Here is a 21,018-nt window from a genome sequence, read left to right as displayed (position 1 = left end):
CCACTGAGGAGTTGGTATCAAGAAAATATTTGCTGTTACCACCGATATAGCCCCGGAAATGGCAGGGAAGCAGGAGGGATTTCAAATTGGTTATTCTATGAGTTCCATTGCTTTATTCACCAGTATCATTTGTGCGCAAAACTGTCAAAGTTTGATCTTGGTAGCATGCTGGCTAAAGTGGTGAAAATGGTTATCTTGTGGCTAGGCCCTCTTTGACACACCATCAGCTCAGATCTCTGGACAGGATTTACAGGGTTTGTAGAGTGCTTTGATGTAATCAACGCCTTTGTGATCAGCAAGGAGCAAGACTACTCTGAGTTGGATGAGAAATGGCTTGTGAAATGGAGATCACAGGCCATCTCAACAAGTTCAACCTGGAACTTCAAGGCATGGACCAAATAGCACTGGCTCAGGGCATTGAAACCGGGATCTTTTGTTACTTCAAGAAACCTGAAGGAACTGTCAGGACATCAAACTCTCAGCTGCAATGACGTTAGTATGTGCCAGATTTCAGGACTTACAGCAACGTGGCCCATTTTTTTTTTTTTTTTCAGTAGGTGAAATTTGAGCAGTTTGAAATGCAGCAGATAGAACTCAATGCCTCTTCAGTATGGGCAAAACACTGGACACTGCCAACATCGATTAAAGGGGCTCCATTCCAGCCTGTTGGGAAAGCTTGCCAGAGAAGTTTAATTGTCTGAAAAAGGGCCTTTGCATTGATTTTAGCACGTGGATCCACATATATGTGAGAACAGATATTCTCACATATGAAGTCAATTTTGAGTTCCGCGCACAGCTGAATAACCATGGACAATTCAGAGGCATGTGTCCAAATGAAAGTCTCCAAATACAGACCAGAGAACACGTGACTCAGCAAAGAAAAGCAGGGACAAGGGTCACATTAAATCAGTAATATATAAATAATAAATAATGTGTGTGTGTATGTGTAGAGTGAAGATCTTTTGGCATGCAGAATCTAGATAGAGAGATAAGCAACAGCAGTAAATAAATAAAGAGATAACTGAAAATAAACTGGCACTTGGGTCTATGATTTTTTTAAACATTGTAAAGTGGCACAAGACATCCAAAAGGTTGCCAACCCCTGCTTTGGACAAACAATGCCTCGCTGCACTACCTCATTGAGAGTCAGTGGTAACTGGCTAATACACTGGCTTACCCGGGAAGTGTATTTATAGAGATACATCATTTTCGAAAGGGTATGCAAATTGTGGTGGTTGTTGATAAGACTCTTAAAATGGAGATGAGAATATAAGGGTAGGACAGATGCTGCTTTCTGGACAGAAATGCACTGCAAATCCCCTAAGACACTAAATGATGTACAAGTGGATTTATTACAGTAGGTCCCTATAAATCTAAGGTTGGCCTCAACTCCAGGGAGAGGTTAATGGATTACAAAGGGATGTGGTATTGAACCTCAGAGAAGTTTATACACCTCATCAATATGTGAAACGCTATTGATCATTTAGACCTTGATAAATTAAATTCATACACTTGATAATGCGTGGTAATATTAAGAATGCTCTGTATCAGGAAAAATTGGCTTTTTTAATCTAGCTTTTTTAGGATGAGAATCTATGATGGCCGTGTGTGATTTGAGCTGTACAGTCAATGCTGGGAATCACCAGCAATCCAACTTATACAAAGTTGATCGTATTTAAATGACAACAATGACTGAAGGTAAGATTCTCTCTTTTACTGGTTCCCAGTATAAAATGTGCACCCGTTCAGTTTCAGATTCTCAAAACTTTGCAAAATGCAAGGACACATTCACTTCAAAAGGGGTCTTTACTAAATATAAGTAGACATATCTGGCTCTTAAACTGTTAAATGCTCCAATTTGCAGGTACAGTGGGTTTTTCTTATAGATCTTTCTATGAAATCAGCTGCCTGCTGCAGCTGAACATGACACTATGCCACTTTATAATAGATATAGAGATTCAAATAAGTCACATGCTCTTGCATGACAATAGCTAATGCATGTGCCTTTTATAAATATTATGCATGGAATTATGTAGCATTAATATGCTGTAGCTTAGCTTAATGACCTGAGCATGAGCATGTCAACACTCCATCTAAGTGCAGCTTAGACTGCTGAAAGCTGAGTCTGAGGGTAAACCCCTTTGATTTAAGTTAAAATGGCATTTTCACTGTGCCACCTTCAGGGTAATCTGGATATTTTATCGCTGAACTACTGTTAAGGATCTAATCATCTAAAGCTCCATTTATCATCTAATGAATTCTTTTGTTTTCTGGTCTAAGCATTGTGGCCTAAAAGGCATGCTAGTGTGACAACACTCTTTTAGTTAGTTCAACAGGTTATTTTCAAACACTTGAATGACACCGGTTCCTCTTTTAATGCAAGACCAAGCAGATACACCCTGATCACATCAGATTACTGTGAACAATCACAGTGTACCTTTTGTCTCTGCTATAAATTATAGTACTTCTATTTCCTCTTCCTCCTTTCTGTCTGTCTCACCCTGCCTCAGTGTTTCTGTACAGTAACAAGCAACAATGAAAAAATAAATAAATAAATAAAATTTCAGAGTCAAATTAAGTATATAATGGCCATCTTCAGTGTTCCAGAAAAGGAAATGCTATTCGAGAAGGTACAACTGCAGCTTTAGAAACCAAAAGATGCACTCACAGTCCGCCTACAGAAAAGACAAACAAAACCTCAAAGCTTTAATGTATACCGATGTCACTTCATTTCACTCATTTCCAGAGGCAAAGCTGAAAAAAAGGCTGAAAGTCCCTGCCATGTCATGCTTTCTGAAAATTCTGAGTAGGGTAATTCATAATTCATACAATACAGTATATAGTACTGTAGTATTCTCATCTGTATCTGGTGCTGATACATTTTCCACTGCTTAGGAGATGTGAAACAAAAAACTGGCAAGTCAGGAACCGCAATTATTATTGTCAAACTGCATAATGGCCAGATTTTGTTGAAGTTTGGAGCACTTCATATTCAGACATTTTGGATTGTTTTCAAATACTGTGCTGGTGTAACTGGATGTATAAAGTTATAACCTGTTAACCAAATATGAATGATTTTAATACTAGCAAGCAACATTTTAAGCTTAACAGAAAAAAAATATGATGTGATATGAATGTTGCAAAATATCTTTTGCAGTTAAACACAAACAACCACATCCACACTAATAGAAGATGAAGACAACAATGGCATAATTCACTTAAAAGACAACTTCAGTGTGATTTTATTGTTATTGTAGATTTTTCCTCCTTTTAATGTTAATGAAATGGATGGGATACACAAATCATTTACATTTTACTGCATTAAGATTTAGAATCACAATCCTTTCCTTTGCTGGAAGTCAAGTGTTTAGCTGTGTGTGGTTTAAAATGTACTCTGAAAAAGAGCATGAAAACACTTTAGCACTGATGTAAAGCTGTAACTGAATGCAGGGAATGAGCCAAAAACAAATCTCAGAAACACTCAATTTATCCTGGTGTGTATTTTGTGTGCAGCTGGTTTAAAATAAATATAATGGAGATTCTCCTTGAGATAAACCAAATTTATTACAATTGTGTACATTTCTAACTGAGATCATAACTTCAGACAATAATTCAGCAGGTTACAGCAAGGAATTACTCTACAGTGGCTAAAAAGCAAAAAGTATACATTCTGATTATTTTAACCAACCTTACCCTTAACCTTATTATCCATACAAATTCATTTCTAACAGTTGAAAAAAATATGATTTACATACTGCATTACTGTTGTCTCATCATTTGATACTTTTATCATAAACAAAAATCAACATAACTAAACATAGTCTGTTGGTTAGGACTGGTGTCACACAGAAATGTCCGGTGCCCCTCTACCTTTTCTGTATTCCTATGAAGGCCATGTGAAGGAGGTGGAAATGGCACGAGAGCTGATATCCCTTCTTCTCACTCATGGACTCTTCTTGTTAGCTGGAGACAGAGTGAGTAATTCAATAAGTCAAGTATTCATTTATTACTTTCCTTTTCAATCATGGGGCAATTCTTTAAAACTTCCCCCATACACCTCCACACTGAGAAAAAAAAAAAGTGATACAAGTTCTGCAACTTCCATCTGTGGCAGCCGTTGTTGTCTCACTGTAGCCTAATTACAAAATATTGGCGCCGTTTTCTGTAAAGATTACTCACTGTGGGAGGCCCTACATAATTTGGACCGGAGGGTTTGTCACGGAAAATAATACAATGCAACTGGGCTTTCTGTATTAGATTTCCGCTTTTAGCCTCCTTGACATTTCAAGCTGCATGAACTAATACATCTGTTATTTGTTGATCATTTGATTATTAACATACTTCACAAACCAAATCAGCTGCCCTGCTGGAGACACAGATACAGCACAGCAGACAGTCTGGGTTTTCTCGCCTGCCACGCACAAACACACTCGCAAAGATGCACAAATTCAGCCCTCAGTGAAAGAGGAAAGCGGGGGAAAAAACATTTATCTTCCACTCCTTTGAGCGTATGAGCACTCTGACACCGGCATGGAACAAAGCCCGTCATCACATTCTAATCTCGAATTTCAGGGCTTTTATTTCACCCAAATGCCACCCTGCTGGCCTTGTGAATTATTGACAGACTGACACCAATGCGAAAGGACACATAAAAGAGGCTAAAAGCTCCAGCCCTGGAAGAGCTTGTCCTTTCCTATTGCCATCAACTGGGAGACAAACTCTGCTAATGCTTCTCTGGAACCACACGGTAACTTTGAGATTGAAGAAGCAACATATGACTCCTGACCTACAGCTGCACTATAAAGGAGAGATATTCTGTGCAACGCTGCCTCTTTGGTCTGTATAAGAGCATTAGTACAATTACAAGGACACCAAGGCTAAGCTGTGAATTATCTGATCGAATCATGAAAATTAAAAGCGGTAAGTCACACACGGTTGTTACTGCATACTGCCTTTTCATTCTGATTTGACTATTGCTCGTCATTTCCCATTTCAAAGAAACGTCACAACATGGTGCTCGGCTTGGCACGTAGTCATTGAGTTTGCATGATGAAAAGTAAATCGAGGTAAGCCCTGTTTCTACGAGACACTCAAATATTTGTCGGTTTTGGGTCTTCTCACGCCCACGCATACTCCTCATTTTGCTCAAGATTAAGATATGAGAGACACAAGCGGAAACAGACAGTACAAATGGATCTGAAAAAAACAAAACAAAAGAAAACAGTATGAGTGCCGGCAGAGGAGCAGGATGTAAATAAAACCGTCAAACATGTGAGGAAGTGTTTGGAGATAGTTTTTGTGTGTTCTGCTAAAGGTCTAATCAACCTCGCTCTCATTGCTGGCACCCTCAGGCCGCCTCAGTTTGTCCACCTGTTCGTTAATCTGTCCGTCCCCACCTCGCCGGTCCTCTGTCTGTATGCTTAGACCATCCTCCTCCTCCTCATCTACATGGCTGACATCATCCTCCTCTTCCTCCTCCTTCTTCTCCTCCTCCCCCTGCACCTCCATACGGACCTGGTCTTTCAGGTCAAGGGGTAGTGTTGCCCCGAGGCCCACAGTGCTGGTATCACCGTTGATACTGAGGGCTCCATCAGGCCCCCCCAGTGCATCCTGGGGGCTGTGGAGTCCATCTTTGACAGGGGAGGAGCTGGCAGACTCGTTACTGACAGGAGAGATGTCGCTGCTGCTGTTAGTGTGGTTGGCGGATTGCGAGCCGGATGCCGAAGCTGGTTTCAGGGGAATCTGCCATGAGGGGATCTTAGGAATGGCGGGAGTGGAAGGGAATTGTTTCCTGTGGGGAGGGGAGGGGGGGCAGACAAGAGGGAGAAAGAAAATGAGGTCTCATCAAAAACCATCACTGTGATCAAAATGTGTGAAAAGAGCTTTCCCACGATGTAATCAGCTGTAATTGGGCATACTGCAACCAAAAATCTATATATAGCTTCTTAAGTCAGGTGCTGAGTGAGAACATATCCTTAAGCTACTTTACATTTTAGCATGCAGCCACACACTAAGCATCCTATGTAATTCTCGTAATTACAGCGGAGAAAAATGTCTTTTTACCCCCCCAAACAGCCAGATGTTCATCACACCTGGTAAAGATGCTCTAAGATTTTTTTTAATTACATCCACTGCAGCTTTTAAGATCAAAAAGATAACGTTGAATCATAATGGGATCAGCACTTCTCGGTGGTTAAGAAAACAGTTTGGAGATGATTTGGATCATTTGAAAAGGATGGGAACAAGTTTAGAGACAGATGGTGAAACAGAGCCTTTAGTTTTTGTTGATTCAAGCCTTTGCCAGAAAATTCACTGCAAGAGTCAGGGTGAAGTCAAGAAAGTAAACGACAAAGGGATTGTTACTGATTAGAATGTACGAGGGGGAACAAAACATCCTCAACTAGACAGTTCTGAGGCAATTTCATCTTCGCCGGTTTTCTGATGTACACTCTTACTTCAGGCTTCATTATAGACACAGATACATAATCATGCATGCTAATGGGCCTGACTGAGTCGGGTTGTGCCTGACTAGACTGAGGAACAAAGATGGAAAGAATGAGGGAACATCTAGCAGTATACAATGAGACTTTTAACAGTAAATGCTTTACAAACTTCTATATGTGGCAGATATCAGATTTTATCCAGAAAACAAACTTCTCTTGCTATGATTTCATATTTGTACCCATCAGAATACTTAAAGTTGCATTTCATAAGAGTAATTATGCACATGTGTACTTATCTTGCTTACCAATAAAAGCATTAAAACACAGAAGACCAGCTGATGCCTGCAGTATGCTAATTGGCTGAGGCAAGTTGTGAAGTAAAAGAAATGGTGCAATCAGTATCATAACCTCTTGTGCCTGTGAGATTATACCTAAAAAAACATTTGAGATGAATGATTATGCATTAAGTGGGCGAGTAATTTGGAAGAGCAATGTGATGTTATGTGGTCTCTTGTTTTATTCATTCATATACAAACACAAACCCTCAGGCCATCTACAGCGTGAAACAGTACTGCAGTGTAAAAAAGGGTATGAAAAGATCCTGAAGAAGGCTCATAAGTTCACCTTGAATCAAGATTTTTTGGTCAGAACTTTCAACCACATCTGGCAGTCTTCTTCAGCAGATGGAGTTAATTACATTATGTCGATATGTCAAAGTCATTGACTAGATGTAAGTTGACGGCTATCCCTGAAACATACTTCGTCAAGTGAATACAACTGAGCAAAGACCACTAGACATGGTTGAAATCTCTGCAAGAACTAGTAAGTGTAGTAATGACTTTCAGAAGTCAAAGATGACCTCTCATACTCAGCGTACATGCTCTTCATGATAAGCCACACAACAGGCTGCTTGGCTTTTTTTAAATAAATCTACTGTAATGATATTGTAATCTTTATTTGTGTTTTAACCTGACAAATAGTTGCCTTTCAATCTTTTTTCATATGTGCAAACTAAAATAATAAAGGAGGATTAATTTAAAAGAGCAACATTAAAGTGGACAGTTTAAAATGTGTTTTAAAGTCAGGTGTAAATGAAATGGGGCCAAATCTTATCTGGATAAGAGTGCATGTAAATACGGCTGCAACTAATGATTGTTTTGTCATTGTAATTGATTGGTATCTATATAAAATTTCAGAGAATTGTGAAAAATATTGATTACTCTTTCGAAAAGCTAAAGATTCAACTTAAAATGCCTTGCTTTGTCCAAACCAATAGTCCACAATGATAAAGGACTAATGACACATAAAAACTAGTGAAAAAATGTACACTTTTATTAAGTTGGAACTGTATAATTTTAACATTTTCCCTTAAAAGGTGGCTCAAAAAGATTTATTAAGTAATCAGTGCAGCTCTAGATGTTAACAGATGGAATGTTTGACACTTGAGTTAATTACATATGAAGTTGAAAGTGCTTTATTCCTGTTTAACACCTTCACATGGTTCAAATGGACTGTATCTAGGACCTCAAAAAGGCTTGACAACAGTAAGCCCTTTGCCCTTCAATAAACACACACTCACACACAAAGCCACAGAAACACGCACCCATCACACACCTGTGATGGGTGGGGGTCTGGATAACTTTGTTACCTGCCGAGCAGTAAGCCCTTTAAAGAGACGATCTCAGCTTTCAGCTCTCCAACTGTTTGGTTGTCCAGGATGCGGTTGGTTGAGGATGATGCCTATATAGGAAAAATACAAGGGAGACACACACACACAACAACTGTCAGTGACACGCATATACACGGTTCAGGTCACATGGAGGGTCACATCATAAAGTCAATACGTGTCTTTCAATGACTCCTCTATTCTCACTCGGCACATATGAAATGATAAAAAAAAGCTTTGTTTAAAAAAAAAGGAAGGTAAACAAATATGGCAAATGCAAATGCTAAAAGCCACATGTTCTTGTACAGTCAGGTCATCCATCAACTTTACAACCTCACAACTGCCTACCACTGGTGATGACAGAGGACAAACAATCCAACTACAGTCACCTTCATGGACTTCATTGTTCAGAAAGTCTAGTGAGTGTGAATCATGCTGTTTTTACATAATTTTCCATACTATCTAGAAAAGGTTAGGCCAGTGTCCAGTGTTTTGGATAATGACTTTATCTTGAACAATGGCCACATTCATGAAGGCAGACCATAGCTTAGCAGTTTGTTTTGTTCTTTTTGTCTTTTATCAAAGGCGTGTGTTATCACACACACTGGGGCAGCATGAAATGCTAAAGGGAATAATGGCAAACTATTTGAATAACAAATTGCTGCCCAAAATCTGTCTCTGCAGCACTTTTTAGGGCTAGGCAGGACATTGACAGATGGTGCTGTAAAATGATGAGTTTTCATAAAGGCAGAGAGAAGAAAATGACATGGCAACAGTTGGATGTGATGATAAAACTGAATACAAATAATGCAAAATGTTGTGGACTGTTGTCTTACTTTACTTTATAGCAACTTAAATTGAAAGAAAGTTATAGAGCCAAACTTCTGGCACCAGAAACAGGTGTTTCCAGTTGACCAGTGAAGTAGAGCAGAATTTGGTAACCAAACATCTGAGGAGTTGCAAGATGATCACACAGTCATTATATCCACATTACTGATGAATATTAATCAAAATGTCATGGTGTGAATATTTTGTGTTTGAATATTGATATCGAATTTGGTCAATATAATATCATATTTGATTTTGTCCATACAACAAATGAAATCATCTGTGAAGGCAACACTCCGCGCAGACAAATACAACCTGTGATGAGGAGTCATGAGTAGGCATCGCTTGGCTATAAAGAGCCTCAAGCCAAAACAGTTGTGAACCAGTGATGTAGATAATTGCTCCCCATTCTTAGTCTATCCCTGAATAAAAAGCACCAACATGTGCAAGAACAGGAGGATAGACTGATGAGACCAGAGGGAGGAGAGGGAGAAGACAAGGGAAAAAGTGGGATAAAAGAAAAGTAAAAACTGTAATTAAGACTCTCCTGACTCACCAGAGGAAGCTTGTTAGGAAGCATGGACCCCCTATCGAGGGGAGAGGGATAACTTGGACTCTTTCGCTTGTAATTAAATCTAAGAGAAATTAATTGAATCACATCTGAAAGGGATCAGACTCATTTACAGTGGAAGGAGGGAGGCAGAGGAGGAGAAGTGAAGGGATACAGAAAAGGAGGCGAGGGGGGAAGGAGGGTTTTTTTTTTTGGCTCTTATCAGCTCCTAAACCTCGCTGATAAGGAGCCATGGTTTAGAGGTGGTGCATTGGAGGCCTGCTGAAGACACTCTTATTACAGCCGTCACCTCATTAGAACCATCTTAATCCCTTGCCTCCCCAAGGCACCCGTATAATAAGGCTGGATTCTGCTTCTCTCTCATTTTACATAGAAAAAAATTAATTGCTGTATGGGCTGAGCTGAAAGACTTTGGAGGCACAGAATCATCTTCAGAAAAAGGCAGATTGCTCCAAATAATGTCTATATGCTTAAATCACTTGAAATGAGAAAAGAACAGTTGAGTTGTTAACCGCTTTACACATAATGTACATAACACGCATTATCTACACAACAACACCATATACTATCTCACATCAAAGCTTGTCACACAACACTACCTCTGACATATATGTCTTATTAAGTCTGAAGAAACCTAATTAAATGTTGGGCCAGTGCTGAATTTCAGCTTTGAGATACATTATATCAGTGTGTATATACACACAGACACACACACTGTATGACACTCTTAGTGTTAAGTGCACTAGGTGCTTGTGTGGAGGCTGAGTGGTGGGGTATCAATGACTGGAGAGATTGAAAGTGTGCTGAACCTGAAGTGCTGACACATATTTAACAGACCGCATGAATGTGTGAGATGTGCTGTTTTAACAAACTGCTGATCAAAATATTTAACCTCTGCAATGATTTAGCAACTTTTATTATTACAAAAGCAACATCACTGAGACTCTGCCAGGTCTGTGTGTATACAGCACATCACACACATCCGTTTCATAATTCACTTTGCAATGCAGAACTCAACATCTATGATGATTTCTTCTTATTATGTCTATGGTAGTAGTACTGCTACTATACTATATTTGACTTTGAAAATGTGGATGTAAAATGTAATTATGCAATTTTAGCTGGTATGCAATGATATATGCACCCAAATGATTTTCTACTGTCTGAGTTTTTACTACATGATTCTTTACATGATACAAATATATGAACCCATTTAAATAATGTTAAAATATTAAATATTGTGCATGCGCCTGGAATTAATTGTGTATTTGATTTAAATGTGTATATAATAAAGTTTAACTGTGATTCAGCTTTTTTCTATTTGCTGGTCTATATCACATACAGATGAGGCTTTTCTTGGATACTTTCACTAAACCTCTATATTTCATATGTTCATGTCGAGTTCCTTTTTATGTCTCTAATTTGAACAACCTGTCCTGTAGGTTACATAATATAGTCTGATGATTTGTGCTTTTACCCTGAAGAAGGCATCATGCAAAAACGTTGTTTGACTTCTACCATACTTCCTGGTATACAGGTGCAGGGCTCTAAAGGGCCTTAACATTGAAGAGTATAATTCTGCACTTGGCACTACACACTGGAAAAGGCTTTATGCACGAACAAACATCCAACAAACAAATGAACCAACCAACCATAACCTAAATAACACAAAGCTCAACCGATGAGAGATATGCCACCTATTTAATTATCAGCCACCACGACACTGGCTAGATGTGTTTTACTGCGTACATACTGTAGATAGTAAAGATTTCCTCTAACTGGTTTAAAAGCCTTGTAACTAATATGTCTCGGGTGGGTGCCTGGGTGTGATAGAGGTCGGCCTCTTTCTACTGGTTAACTAAGTGCTTCAAGAAAAAAAGAGGAAAAAAAGATATATATATATATATATATTACAAGCACAGAAAAAAAAATCAACTCTAGCAGCACCCAAGGACGGCAACGCATCTGGCTAAATGAAGATAAATGCCTGTGGACCATTAGCAACAAGATAAGATCTTTAACAAGCCTTGTTTAAGAGTGTCTGAAGGCAAATTAATTCACAGTTACTCCGCCGGCAGACAGTGTGTTTTCGTGTAATGCATGTATATTTATGATGGAATTAGTTTCAAAAGGAAGTCCCCAGAGGAGTGTTTTTGAGTGGAAACACTGGTACAGTGCAATTGATTTCACTCTATTTATGCACTTTCCCACTGGCAGTTCGTCTCGCGCAACCAAGGAGGCGGTTTCTAATCTTCTATGTAGTATCCACTAATAAAGAGAACGATCAGTGAGTTGAGACAGCGGGGCAAACACAGTTAACAGGCAGATTTGTAATGATAATGGGGCAGAAATAGACTTAGCTGTTTAACATCGGGGATGAATTATCCTGAGGCAAATCTATCCTTGAGTTAGGCGTTTAACACCAGTGGTAGAATACAGCAACATGTGAGTGCTGTTAAAGGTAACTGAGAAAACAGTGAAAAATAAAGAGACTGTCCCAGGCCCTAAAGTCTGGAAATGTGCAGCATCAGCGTGTGTTCTGTGTGTGTATGTGTGTGTGTGTGGACATGAGTCAGTCTTCCATAATGACGCCCCTAGTTTAGGGACAGCATACACACTACGTAATTGACCGGTTTCCAAACTACAAGAAATGTTTACTTAGCAGCTGAGGAAACAGAAGTCTCCATGTGTTTCGGGTTAAAGGCACATTTCCGTGTTGAGAGGTATAATTGCTAAGCGTGGCGCACTTTAAGCTGCGTGGTGAGGCAAACCCTGAAAGCCGCAAACGGTGAATGATAAGTAGCTCGCCAGCTCCAACATGTGTTTTGTATCAAACATCCCGGACCTGAAAACAATTTCTCAATTTCCCTCATGGCCAGAGACAACAGAGGGCCTTGTGCCGACTCACAGGGAAAATTTAAGATCAACACTATAACTATAAAGCAGAGTTTATGATTTGTTTAATGGGTGATTTGATGTGAAATATACTTTTTATACACTCCCGCTGTCCAACAAGGCACTCATAGCAAATGAAGTAGACACTTTTTAATCCAATCTGTGATTTAGAGATGACGAATGAAAAGAAGAAAAAAAAAACATCCCATGTTGTGGAGGGAACTCATTGTTTAAAGTGACTCAATCTATCTGACAAAAAAGAAATCTTCAGTTTCATATCAGCATGGGGAAAGTCAGATCATTGCTGCTTTGTACACTAATATGAACCAGCGCTGGTTTCTACACCGCTCACAGACACTGCGTGGCTGAAAACTTGAAACAGCACAAAATGAGCCATGAGTCGTCAGTTTTTTGATGAATTTCATCCACGGAAGAGATTCATATTTTTCTTCCTCGTTGCCTGTGCCGAAGCAGATGTGTCCGCATATGTTTTCCTGCAGTATCCAGATGCTACAGTGAAACACCCATGTGCTTAACAAGCTGTGGACATAAAACATTGTCTAAGATTGTCTCTTCCAAGGCACTTTTTTTAGAGCCCAGACATCATAAAGCGATTTATGACAGGCATTATAAAAAGCAAGCAACATTTCATCCCCGCACATAAGTTTTTAGAACAATCACTCAGCGGGATTCACCTAAACACTTACAATTCTGAGAAGATTATGAACACTGACTATAAAAACCAAGGCGAAGAGGAACGACAATATGGTTAAAGATTATGGTCCCATGATGAGATGCACCATACTTTTTTGTAGCTTGTATTCTGATGATATACAGTATAATACGCCTGTCTATCTTAGGCAGTTATGACCCAGGGCAGCGCAACAGAGTTTAGTACACAGAGGCCCTGAGAAACCTTTTCTCTCTCCTCATCAATCTAGAGATTTCAACCAAGCAACTTTACATTCACTGAGCTCTTCTGTAATTTCAAAGTTACTGCCTGTCAAGCATCCCGCAAAAACATCAATCACAGCATAACAGTCCTTAAAGGTGCAATCCGTAACTTTCATGCCCAAACTAGAACAAAGCTGCACTTATTACCAGCTTGTAAAATTGTTTCATCTCAGTTGTTGTTTTTCATTAGAGACATATTAACACAATTAAATATTATTTACTGAAACGATAATGTGAGACAAGTATGACTTGACAAGTCAGGATAAAATATCTCTATTTTGGAACATAGGGAACATATTGAACTGCGTTAAATGTGCAGATTTCAGCTTTATATAAATTACAGTCAGAAAAGAAGCTAAAATCCAGTTTAATCCGGTAAACCAGTGAAAGGAGTTGATGCAAAAAATTGAAGTGAATTGGAATGGTAAGCAGAGGTTTAACTGAAGCACTCATATTCCAGTAAATTTCAAATTGCAAATGCTGGTAAGTGAGGGCTGCTGGGTTGATGATGAGGTGGTAGTTACCTCTGCTGCAGCCAGTTCCTGAGAGAGCTCCTGGATTCTCTGCTGCTGTTGGATCAGGAGCTCCTGGAGGGAAACCAGGGTCTGCTGCAGTTGGCTGACTGTGAGAAAAAGCAAAATAACAGATGGTAAATTTAGCAAACTTCAAACAAACGTTAACAAAAAAAAGAAAAAGAAAAAGAAAAGAGGAAGTAAGATGGTGTGATAAGGCTGCTTTGGTGTGTCACAAAAAAACATTTTTCTTTCCACTAAACAGAGATGGTAAGACTCAACTTGTGTCACTAATCAAAGCTGTCCTCTAAGAATTGTAATCAAAGCTAATACCTGGTAACTTTAGTCGCAGCTTTTTTGTCCGAGGCGCTCAGGGTAGAGGGTGGGTGGGGGGGGGGGGCACATAGGATGGAGATATTAATCTCTAGTGTCTGAACTTAAATCAAATAACAGTCTCTAACCTTCCATTATCCACCCAGACACTGCCTTAATGCATCTTAAATCCTCAAACGATCAACAAAGGAAAAAACAAGGCTCTCATTTGGGAGGAGGCTGCCAGACAAAATGTCCCCCCTAATCCTAATAAATATTGTTCTTTTTCCATTGACTTTGAAGATTGAATTAGTTCAAGTGTTGGTGTTGAACGAGGGTGTATGATTTCAAATAACACCGGGCACAGTTTGTTGCACCCTGCTTCCAGTCACGCGTGTATTACCAAACAATGCATTAAGTTCCCCCGAGCTGATTATATTACAGAAAACCAATAAACATTCATATAAATCATGGGCGTGTAAAGTGTTAAATCAAGCCTAATAGGATTAACATCAACAGATATTGTGGCGGTCTACTGCTGAGGTTGTCAGGCCAATGGTTAAAAGCCTGAGCTGCAGCCGGCTGGACGGGATGTAAAGAACCCTCCTCTTACATTAACCCAAGCCCGGGCAAAAGACAGAGCCCGGCCTTTTGAAAAACCAACACAGACAAAATATTTGATCTTTCAAAGAAGCTAATATCTTGTAGTGACACCTGTGTTTAAATGGGTGGAGTTGTATCAATATAGGTGGGGTGCTGAAACGTTTGATCTTTTTATGCTTGCAGAATCCTAAAGAATACGAGTTTGAGCAGGATTGCTGGTCGGGCCAAAAAACTATTGTGCAAACAGTTTGAGTTTGTTACTAGGTTTTCTGAATACGGCAATAAAACTAAAATACCGCAGCCATCCCTGCTTAAGAAGGTGTTACTGTGACAGGGTGTGTGCACGCTAAACCAAGAGCTGCTCTATTAGTGTCTGATTCCACCTCACCACAGAACAGCTTATCCAGATGTGTGGGTCAGTCTGCCAGCCTGTAATGCTGTGCCTCCTGAATTACCATTGGCACCGCTTTTTTCAGCCACTTCAGCCAAACAGCTAACAATCCAACTCTTTTCATGTCTCTCCACAAAGTTGACTCCTTTGTACTGTTCAGACACTTGACAAAAATGCATAACTTCTTATCCCCAGTTATCACAGATATGAAGCCAACAATAATGAAGTCAGGGACTTTGGCCAGGCATGAATCAGGAGGCTGATATGTGTGTGTGTGCATGTGTGTGTGTGTGCGCGCGTGTGTATGTGTGACAGAAAATCAGAGACAAGATGATGTGTGAGGCTTGCAGCTGCTGTGAGGAGGGTGCACATTGTGTATTCAGTAAATTATTCAGTAAATACCTCAATATAATGTACACTACATATGTCCAGGCCAGTCTCTGTCTTTAATGGCCAGCTGGTCACCAATATGGCTCCCACCGACAAAGAGTGCCCAAACAGCCGCACAATTCCATTACAGCCTGGGTGCGCTGAAGGAGTTCCAAGATCCATTCATTAATTGTCTGTGTGAAGTTGTAGGCAAATCATAATGGGAGTCAAGGCCCCTACTCTCGAGCTGGGGCTGGCGAGAGAGACTAATGTAGTCCCCATTCAAAAGGATACATCACCTCATTGCGCCCGGCACTAGAGAAATACATGAACTTTAACAAAAGGGGGTTCAAGCAATTGGCAGCAGTGAGGCATTTGGTCACTATTACTCAGTGTGCAGCAAGGAGAGAGGGAGCGAGAGGAAGAGGAAGACAAAGGGAAAGCAGGGGGAGAAAAACTCTCAGTGTAATTGCAACCCCTCTCCCCAACTGTTAACTACAACAGTCATTAACTACAATAGCAGCTTGGCTACTGCAGTCATAGCAAATTAGTTGAAGAAAAGACCTGTGTTTTTTTTCTTCTTCTTCTTCTTTTTTTTTCCACTGCAGTCTCACCTACTCGCTGCAAAACACAAGAGGACTCTCACTGTGAAACCCTGTCTTTACTGACAAACAAAAAAGGGCTTGTACGTTGGCAAATCTCCAAAATATGATAAGTAGAGCAAGAATGGGCAGTGAAATAGCCAGAGGAAATGTGTTTGCATAGTTGGGAGAAAATGACCATAAAAGAGCATATATTTGTTAATCAGATTCAGGGTGGCACACCTCGCACGCAATCTCACACAATTGCTGCCCTCCACCTACCTTAGCCAGCCAGAAAACAATAGCATGGGTGTGACTGGATGAAATGATAACAGCCATATTTTCATTTACACTATGTTGCTCCGTGACAGGAGCTGTAAACTCAAACACTTAATTTGTTTTAATTTGGAGATGAAGGAAAAATACAACAAGGGGTGCTTGTTTTTAAACTGACAAGATCATACTGTTGATTCAAGTTCTTTGTCTCTCTACTGCTCGGGGGTAATGATGATTCATACAGTTTTTCTACCAAACCTGAGATTAATTTGGCAGCTGGCTTTTTGCTTTACTAACTTTTGGCATAAAAGAACTCCTGCAGTAAAGTCTTTACTTTGTTTGGTTATCTCATACAGACAGGTGTACACAGCTCACGTCCACCTCACTGTGACCTAATTACATTTAAAAGGGAATTAATAAAATCAACTTTGATCTAACAATTCATAATTCAAACAAAAAAGTCAAACACTGACCTAAATCATGTCATATGCTATTAAATGTGTAAAATCTCATGATAGTGACTCAGTTGAAGTTTTGCTTTTAATGTTTGATTTTAATGTTAATCCACTATGTTCCTTTATTTCATTTGTTACATCCTGAGCTGTCATGAAAAGAACTCTGCAAATAAAATCATTCTAAAAATATACAAACATATAACATATACAAATAAAAGTGTTTCCAGTGTGTTTTTCTGCCAGCTCACTTCTCTCAAATGGGGATTGGTAGCTTTCACGTGAAAACACACTTCAGTTCGACACTACTGCTAACAAGACCAAACTTTCTCAGAGTGCCTCTCTCATTTACGCCTCCCTGGATTTTTAATTATACTGACGAAGAGCTCGGAAAGCATCTCTCTCCCTGCTACTCTCTCTCTCTCTCCGTCTCTCCATGTCTGACAGCCAGGTTGAGATTCCTCACCTGTCCAACATGGGAGCCGCACCTGTCACTGTGCACTTAATCACACTAGGGCCAGTGCTGAGCCCAGACGCCACACAGTGCCATGCCGCGCGCACATCCGCCAAATACACACGCGCACACATACATACATATGCGCACACAAAATTAAAATGAACTTTCTCGCCACCAACAGGGAAGAGGGGAGATGATGATGATGGCGGTGGAGGTTTGGATAGGGGGTGTGGATGGTGCAGGGGAGGGGGGGAAGGGGGAGGCAGGAATGGAAGGGGGGGGGGGGGTGAGACAGGATGGGCGGAGGGGGAGAAAAGTTGTCATTTCCCAACTCCTCATTAATATTCCGAGGTTAAGAGCTTTTCAGCGAAACGTAATTAATTGAGCCTGAGCCTGACAGTAAACAAGCAATTTCAAATTAAAGCGAAATGACAGCGGCGTCATTTGTTAAAAACGTGCGGGGCCCCCCGATTTTGGCGACAGATAAATGAGGGAAAATGTTAAGGAGGGAGAAAGTGATGAAGATATTAATCTTCACCTGTCTGTGTCAGCGTGCCACTCATTGCCGCAATGTTGCTCTCCATCCTCTGCAGATGCTTCTTGTCCTCTCGGCTGCCCATAATGAGGGGAAGGATGTATTTCTGCAATTAAAAGCACGGCACAATATTACAGTTCTCTCTGGTGGGAAGGGACAGAAAGATGAGGAAGAGACAGGGCCACCTAGACTTGGCAGAAGAGGGTTAAAGGCATTATTTTATTGGTCTAGTGCTGATTAGTGTCCAAACAACTGATTCAACCCTTTCACAATCCTCTTTCTCAATTTGTTGACATTTCACAGATTAAACAAAAAAAATGAATTAATTAACGTATAATGAAAATGCGGTGCTTCAAAAAATAATACCAATAAAATAAATGAATGAAGGCATGACAAAGATTGTGAAAGGAAGAGACAGGCCTACAGGGAAAAAAACATGATGGTTGACACTGAAAATAGTTCTCCAAAACCAAAAACAATGTCATGTTTACAATCTCTCTGACACTGTATGAACAGAACTTTACCAAAATGATACGTATGTCTGACAGCTAAATGAGGATGTTTGTTATCCAGTGTGACTGTTACCCACATCAGCAACTTGTGAGCATCTCACTGAGTCTAATGTGTGCATAGAGCAGAGCTAACCAAAGGAAATCAAAGTCCATGTGACCCCAGAGGACCCCACTGAACTTCAAAATAAATATATTTTTCCCTTTTTTAAAACACTGCATAAAGGTCATTTAGTCCATCGCAGCCAGTTTGCAGCTCGCTGCTGTCCGAGCCAGGTTTTCTCTCCAGCTCAGGTGGCAACAGGCCACACCAGCGCAAGTAATAAACACTTTTTAGAGAAAAAGATTAAATGAGTGTCAACACGTGGTAATTAATAAGTGGGTTGCTGGGAGTGTGGTGTTTACAAGGTGCACCATAACATAAATAAAGTATGGGCAGAAGCCTGGACATATGGTGCGACTGGCGCTACGCTCCAGTGACATGACAGCAACCTGTGCCGTCCCGCCAGGGAATCCCACCTCCCAGGCGAGCAGTGGCTGGCAAACCCTGCTGCATGAAGGAAACAGTGGACTGGTGCAGTGTGTATTTTCGTAAGCTTAAGACTGCAGGTGCAGAGGAATAAGGGACAAGAGACCCTGAATGTGCATGTGCTGCCTTATGAACGCCTGTGTGAAGGAGGATGAAATAATAGGACATAACAGGATCTAAAGAGAAGCCAATATGTCTGACAGGGGCAGGTAGGCATATGCATGTACATGGTAGTGCTCCTCTTTCACACAGAGGAGAACGGACTGTCATCCAGGCCAAGAGCTACTGCTAAAGCTTCTGTCCTGCTCTAAAACGAGAGTAATGGCTTCCACATGCCACTCAGACTACTACTAACAACCACTATGGGATTAATGTCACCAGGGACAAGGGGCCTCATGAGCTCATGTTCAAGGGCTGCTAAGCCCGATAAAAACCAGGGTGATTATTTTTAGGCGGTAGGACGTCAAAAAAATGGTTGTGTGCTGTGTTAGCAACTATATTTTTCAAGGAAAAAACATATCTGAGAAGAGGAGGGAAGGGGAAGTTGAAAAAGAAGGGGGTTCAAATGAGATCATGCTTTGACGTAAAGCAGGGTAGGTTTAATAACAAGACCAGAGCGATGTTACATACAGCAGAGGCGCCTTCTATTTTAGCACCGTAATTCATCATAAACTGATAGACTGCTAAGCCCACCAATTTAAATGTAATATCAGGGAGAGTCCGTACTGACAGATCTCAGGATGCAAAGTATAATACATAGTACAAACGTTACAGAAACATTAACCATAAAAAACAAAGTTGGTTAGGGAACGTTGTTAGAGGGGCAAGTGAAACAGGGTGTGACTTACCTTATAAAGCTGATGAAAACCGAAGGCGATGCCCACCATAATAATAGTGAGGGCACCATAGTCTCTCCATCTGTAGCCTGCTGGACCTGGAGAAAATAATAAATGATTTGATCATGATGAAATACAGTAAAGTTAAGCTTTAGCTACTGACAAGAAACGTTTTATGTGGTCGAAATACTTCAGTCTTTTGGTATCCAGGTTTTTGGAGACTGTTTTCATATGCATGTTTGACATAGGCATTAATTTGCAATATTTGTAGTCACCATGATTTATTATAAAACACAAATACGTTTTAAGAGTGGAAACCAATGGATGTCTGACTGATAGAAAATACATTGAAAAAACTCAAGCAAAAAGTTTTGCAGAATGGTTAGATGTGATATTAAAGCAGCTGTTTTTATAATAACAATGGATCATATATGACTGCATATACTATGATTGACTTTGGTGTTACCATCATTCCATTTATGTATCATTTGTTAAAGAAAAATGCCTGACTGGTTAGGTGTGAAGAGCAAACAGGAGCTCTCTATCCTGCTCTTCCAGAAAGCATACCATTGCCTTCCACCAATTTTGGCGTGTGCCCTAAAAATATGGTCTGTATAAACCTTTAAACAACTGAAAAAGACAGAAAGGTGACTGAGTGTTATTGTGTGTTTAGAATTTGACTGTTTTGCTGAGTGACAGATAATGTGAGAGCATGTCTTTGTGCAAGCTGTCATCTGGGTAGGCCAACTGTCTGTCAAAGTGGAAATTCCCCACATAAGAGAGGCATTCAACTGGAAATGTCACTAAACAACAAACAGGTCTTGAGGAAATAAGAGTTTTTTTCTCGTATTCACTCTGATGGGGCCCAAATGAAAAGGAAATTATAAGAGGCTAGGCCACTAAAGTACACCATTGATATTCTATTACAGGTCTGATTTCACCTAATGGGTTATGTGGTAAATTGTTTACTGGCTTCAAGTAAGTAAACCAGATTGATGTTGCTTCTCACCACTTGTGTGATTTGACATGCAAATCAAATGAGAGACCCACTGTCATATTGGACTATAAAGGTATATTTCCAAGGTGAATTCCATTTTATTCTCCTTACTCAAGGGCACGTTTCATCAATGCCGCAGCATCCAGAGATGAACCTGTAACCTCTCGTATCAAAAATTCGGAATCATTCTCCAACATCCATATGGTAACCACATAAATTTGGGCCTTCATCAAAATTATAGCTACGATAGCTTGTCACCTATCCCAGAATACTGTCCTTTTGAAAGGCTTGGAAGTCCTTGG

General features: G+C 40.1%; 1 protein-coding gene across 3 annotated transcripts in view; it reads right to left on the bottom strand.

Annotated features, from left to right (window-relative positions):
* Positions 1–3,241: 3,241 nt before the first annotated feature.
* Positions 3,242–21,018, bottom strand: part of pex14 (peroxisomal biogenesis factor 14) — a 45,703-nt gene continuing 27,926 nt past the window's right edge. Inside the window, exons 5-10 of one of the 3 annotated variants that reach the window (XM_053316981.1) lie at positions 19,732–19,817; positions 17,849–17,951; positions 13,882–13,979; positions 8,092–8,183; positions 5,326–5,791; positions 3,242–3,963 (exon numbers count right to left, since the gene is read on the bottom strand). In XM_053316981.1, coding sequence (XP_053172956.1) covers positions 3,940–3,963; positions 5,326–5,791; positions 8,092–8,183; positions 13,882–13,979; positions 17,849–17,951; positions 19,732–19,817 — 869 coding nt within the window. In that variant the 3' untranslated portion in view covers positions 3,242–3,939. Of the gene's footprint in view, positions 5,792–8,091; positions 8,184–13,881; positions 13,980–17,848; positions 17,952–19,731; positions 19,818–21,018 lie in introns of all 3 variants that reach the window. The other 2 variants (XM_053316983.1, XM_053316982.1) reach the window with 2 other exon arrangements.

Source organism: Scomber japonicus, chromosome 4 (assembly GCF_027409825.1).
Source record: "Scomber japonicus isolate fScoJap1 chromosome 4, fScoJap1.pri, whole genome shotgun sequence".
NCBI classification, from domain to species: Eukaryota; Metazoa; Chordata; class Actinopteri; order Scombriformes; family Scombridae; genus Scomber; species Scomber japonicus.
The sequence above is the reverse complement of the archived record's forward strand: the minus strand, read 5'-3'. Positions and strand labels throughout refer to the sequence as shown.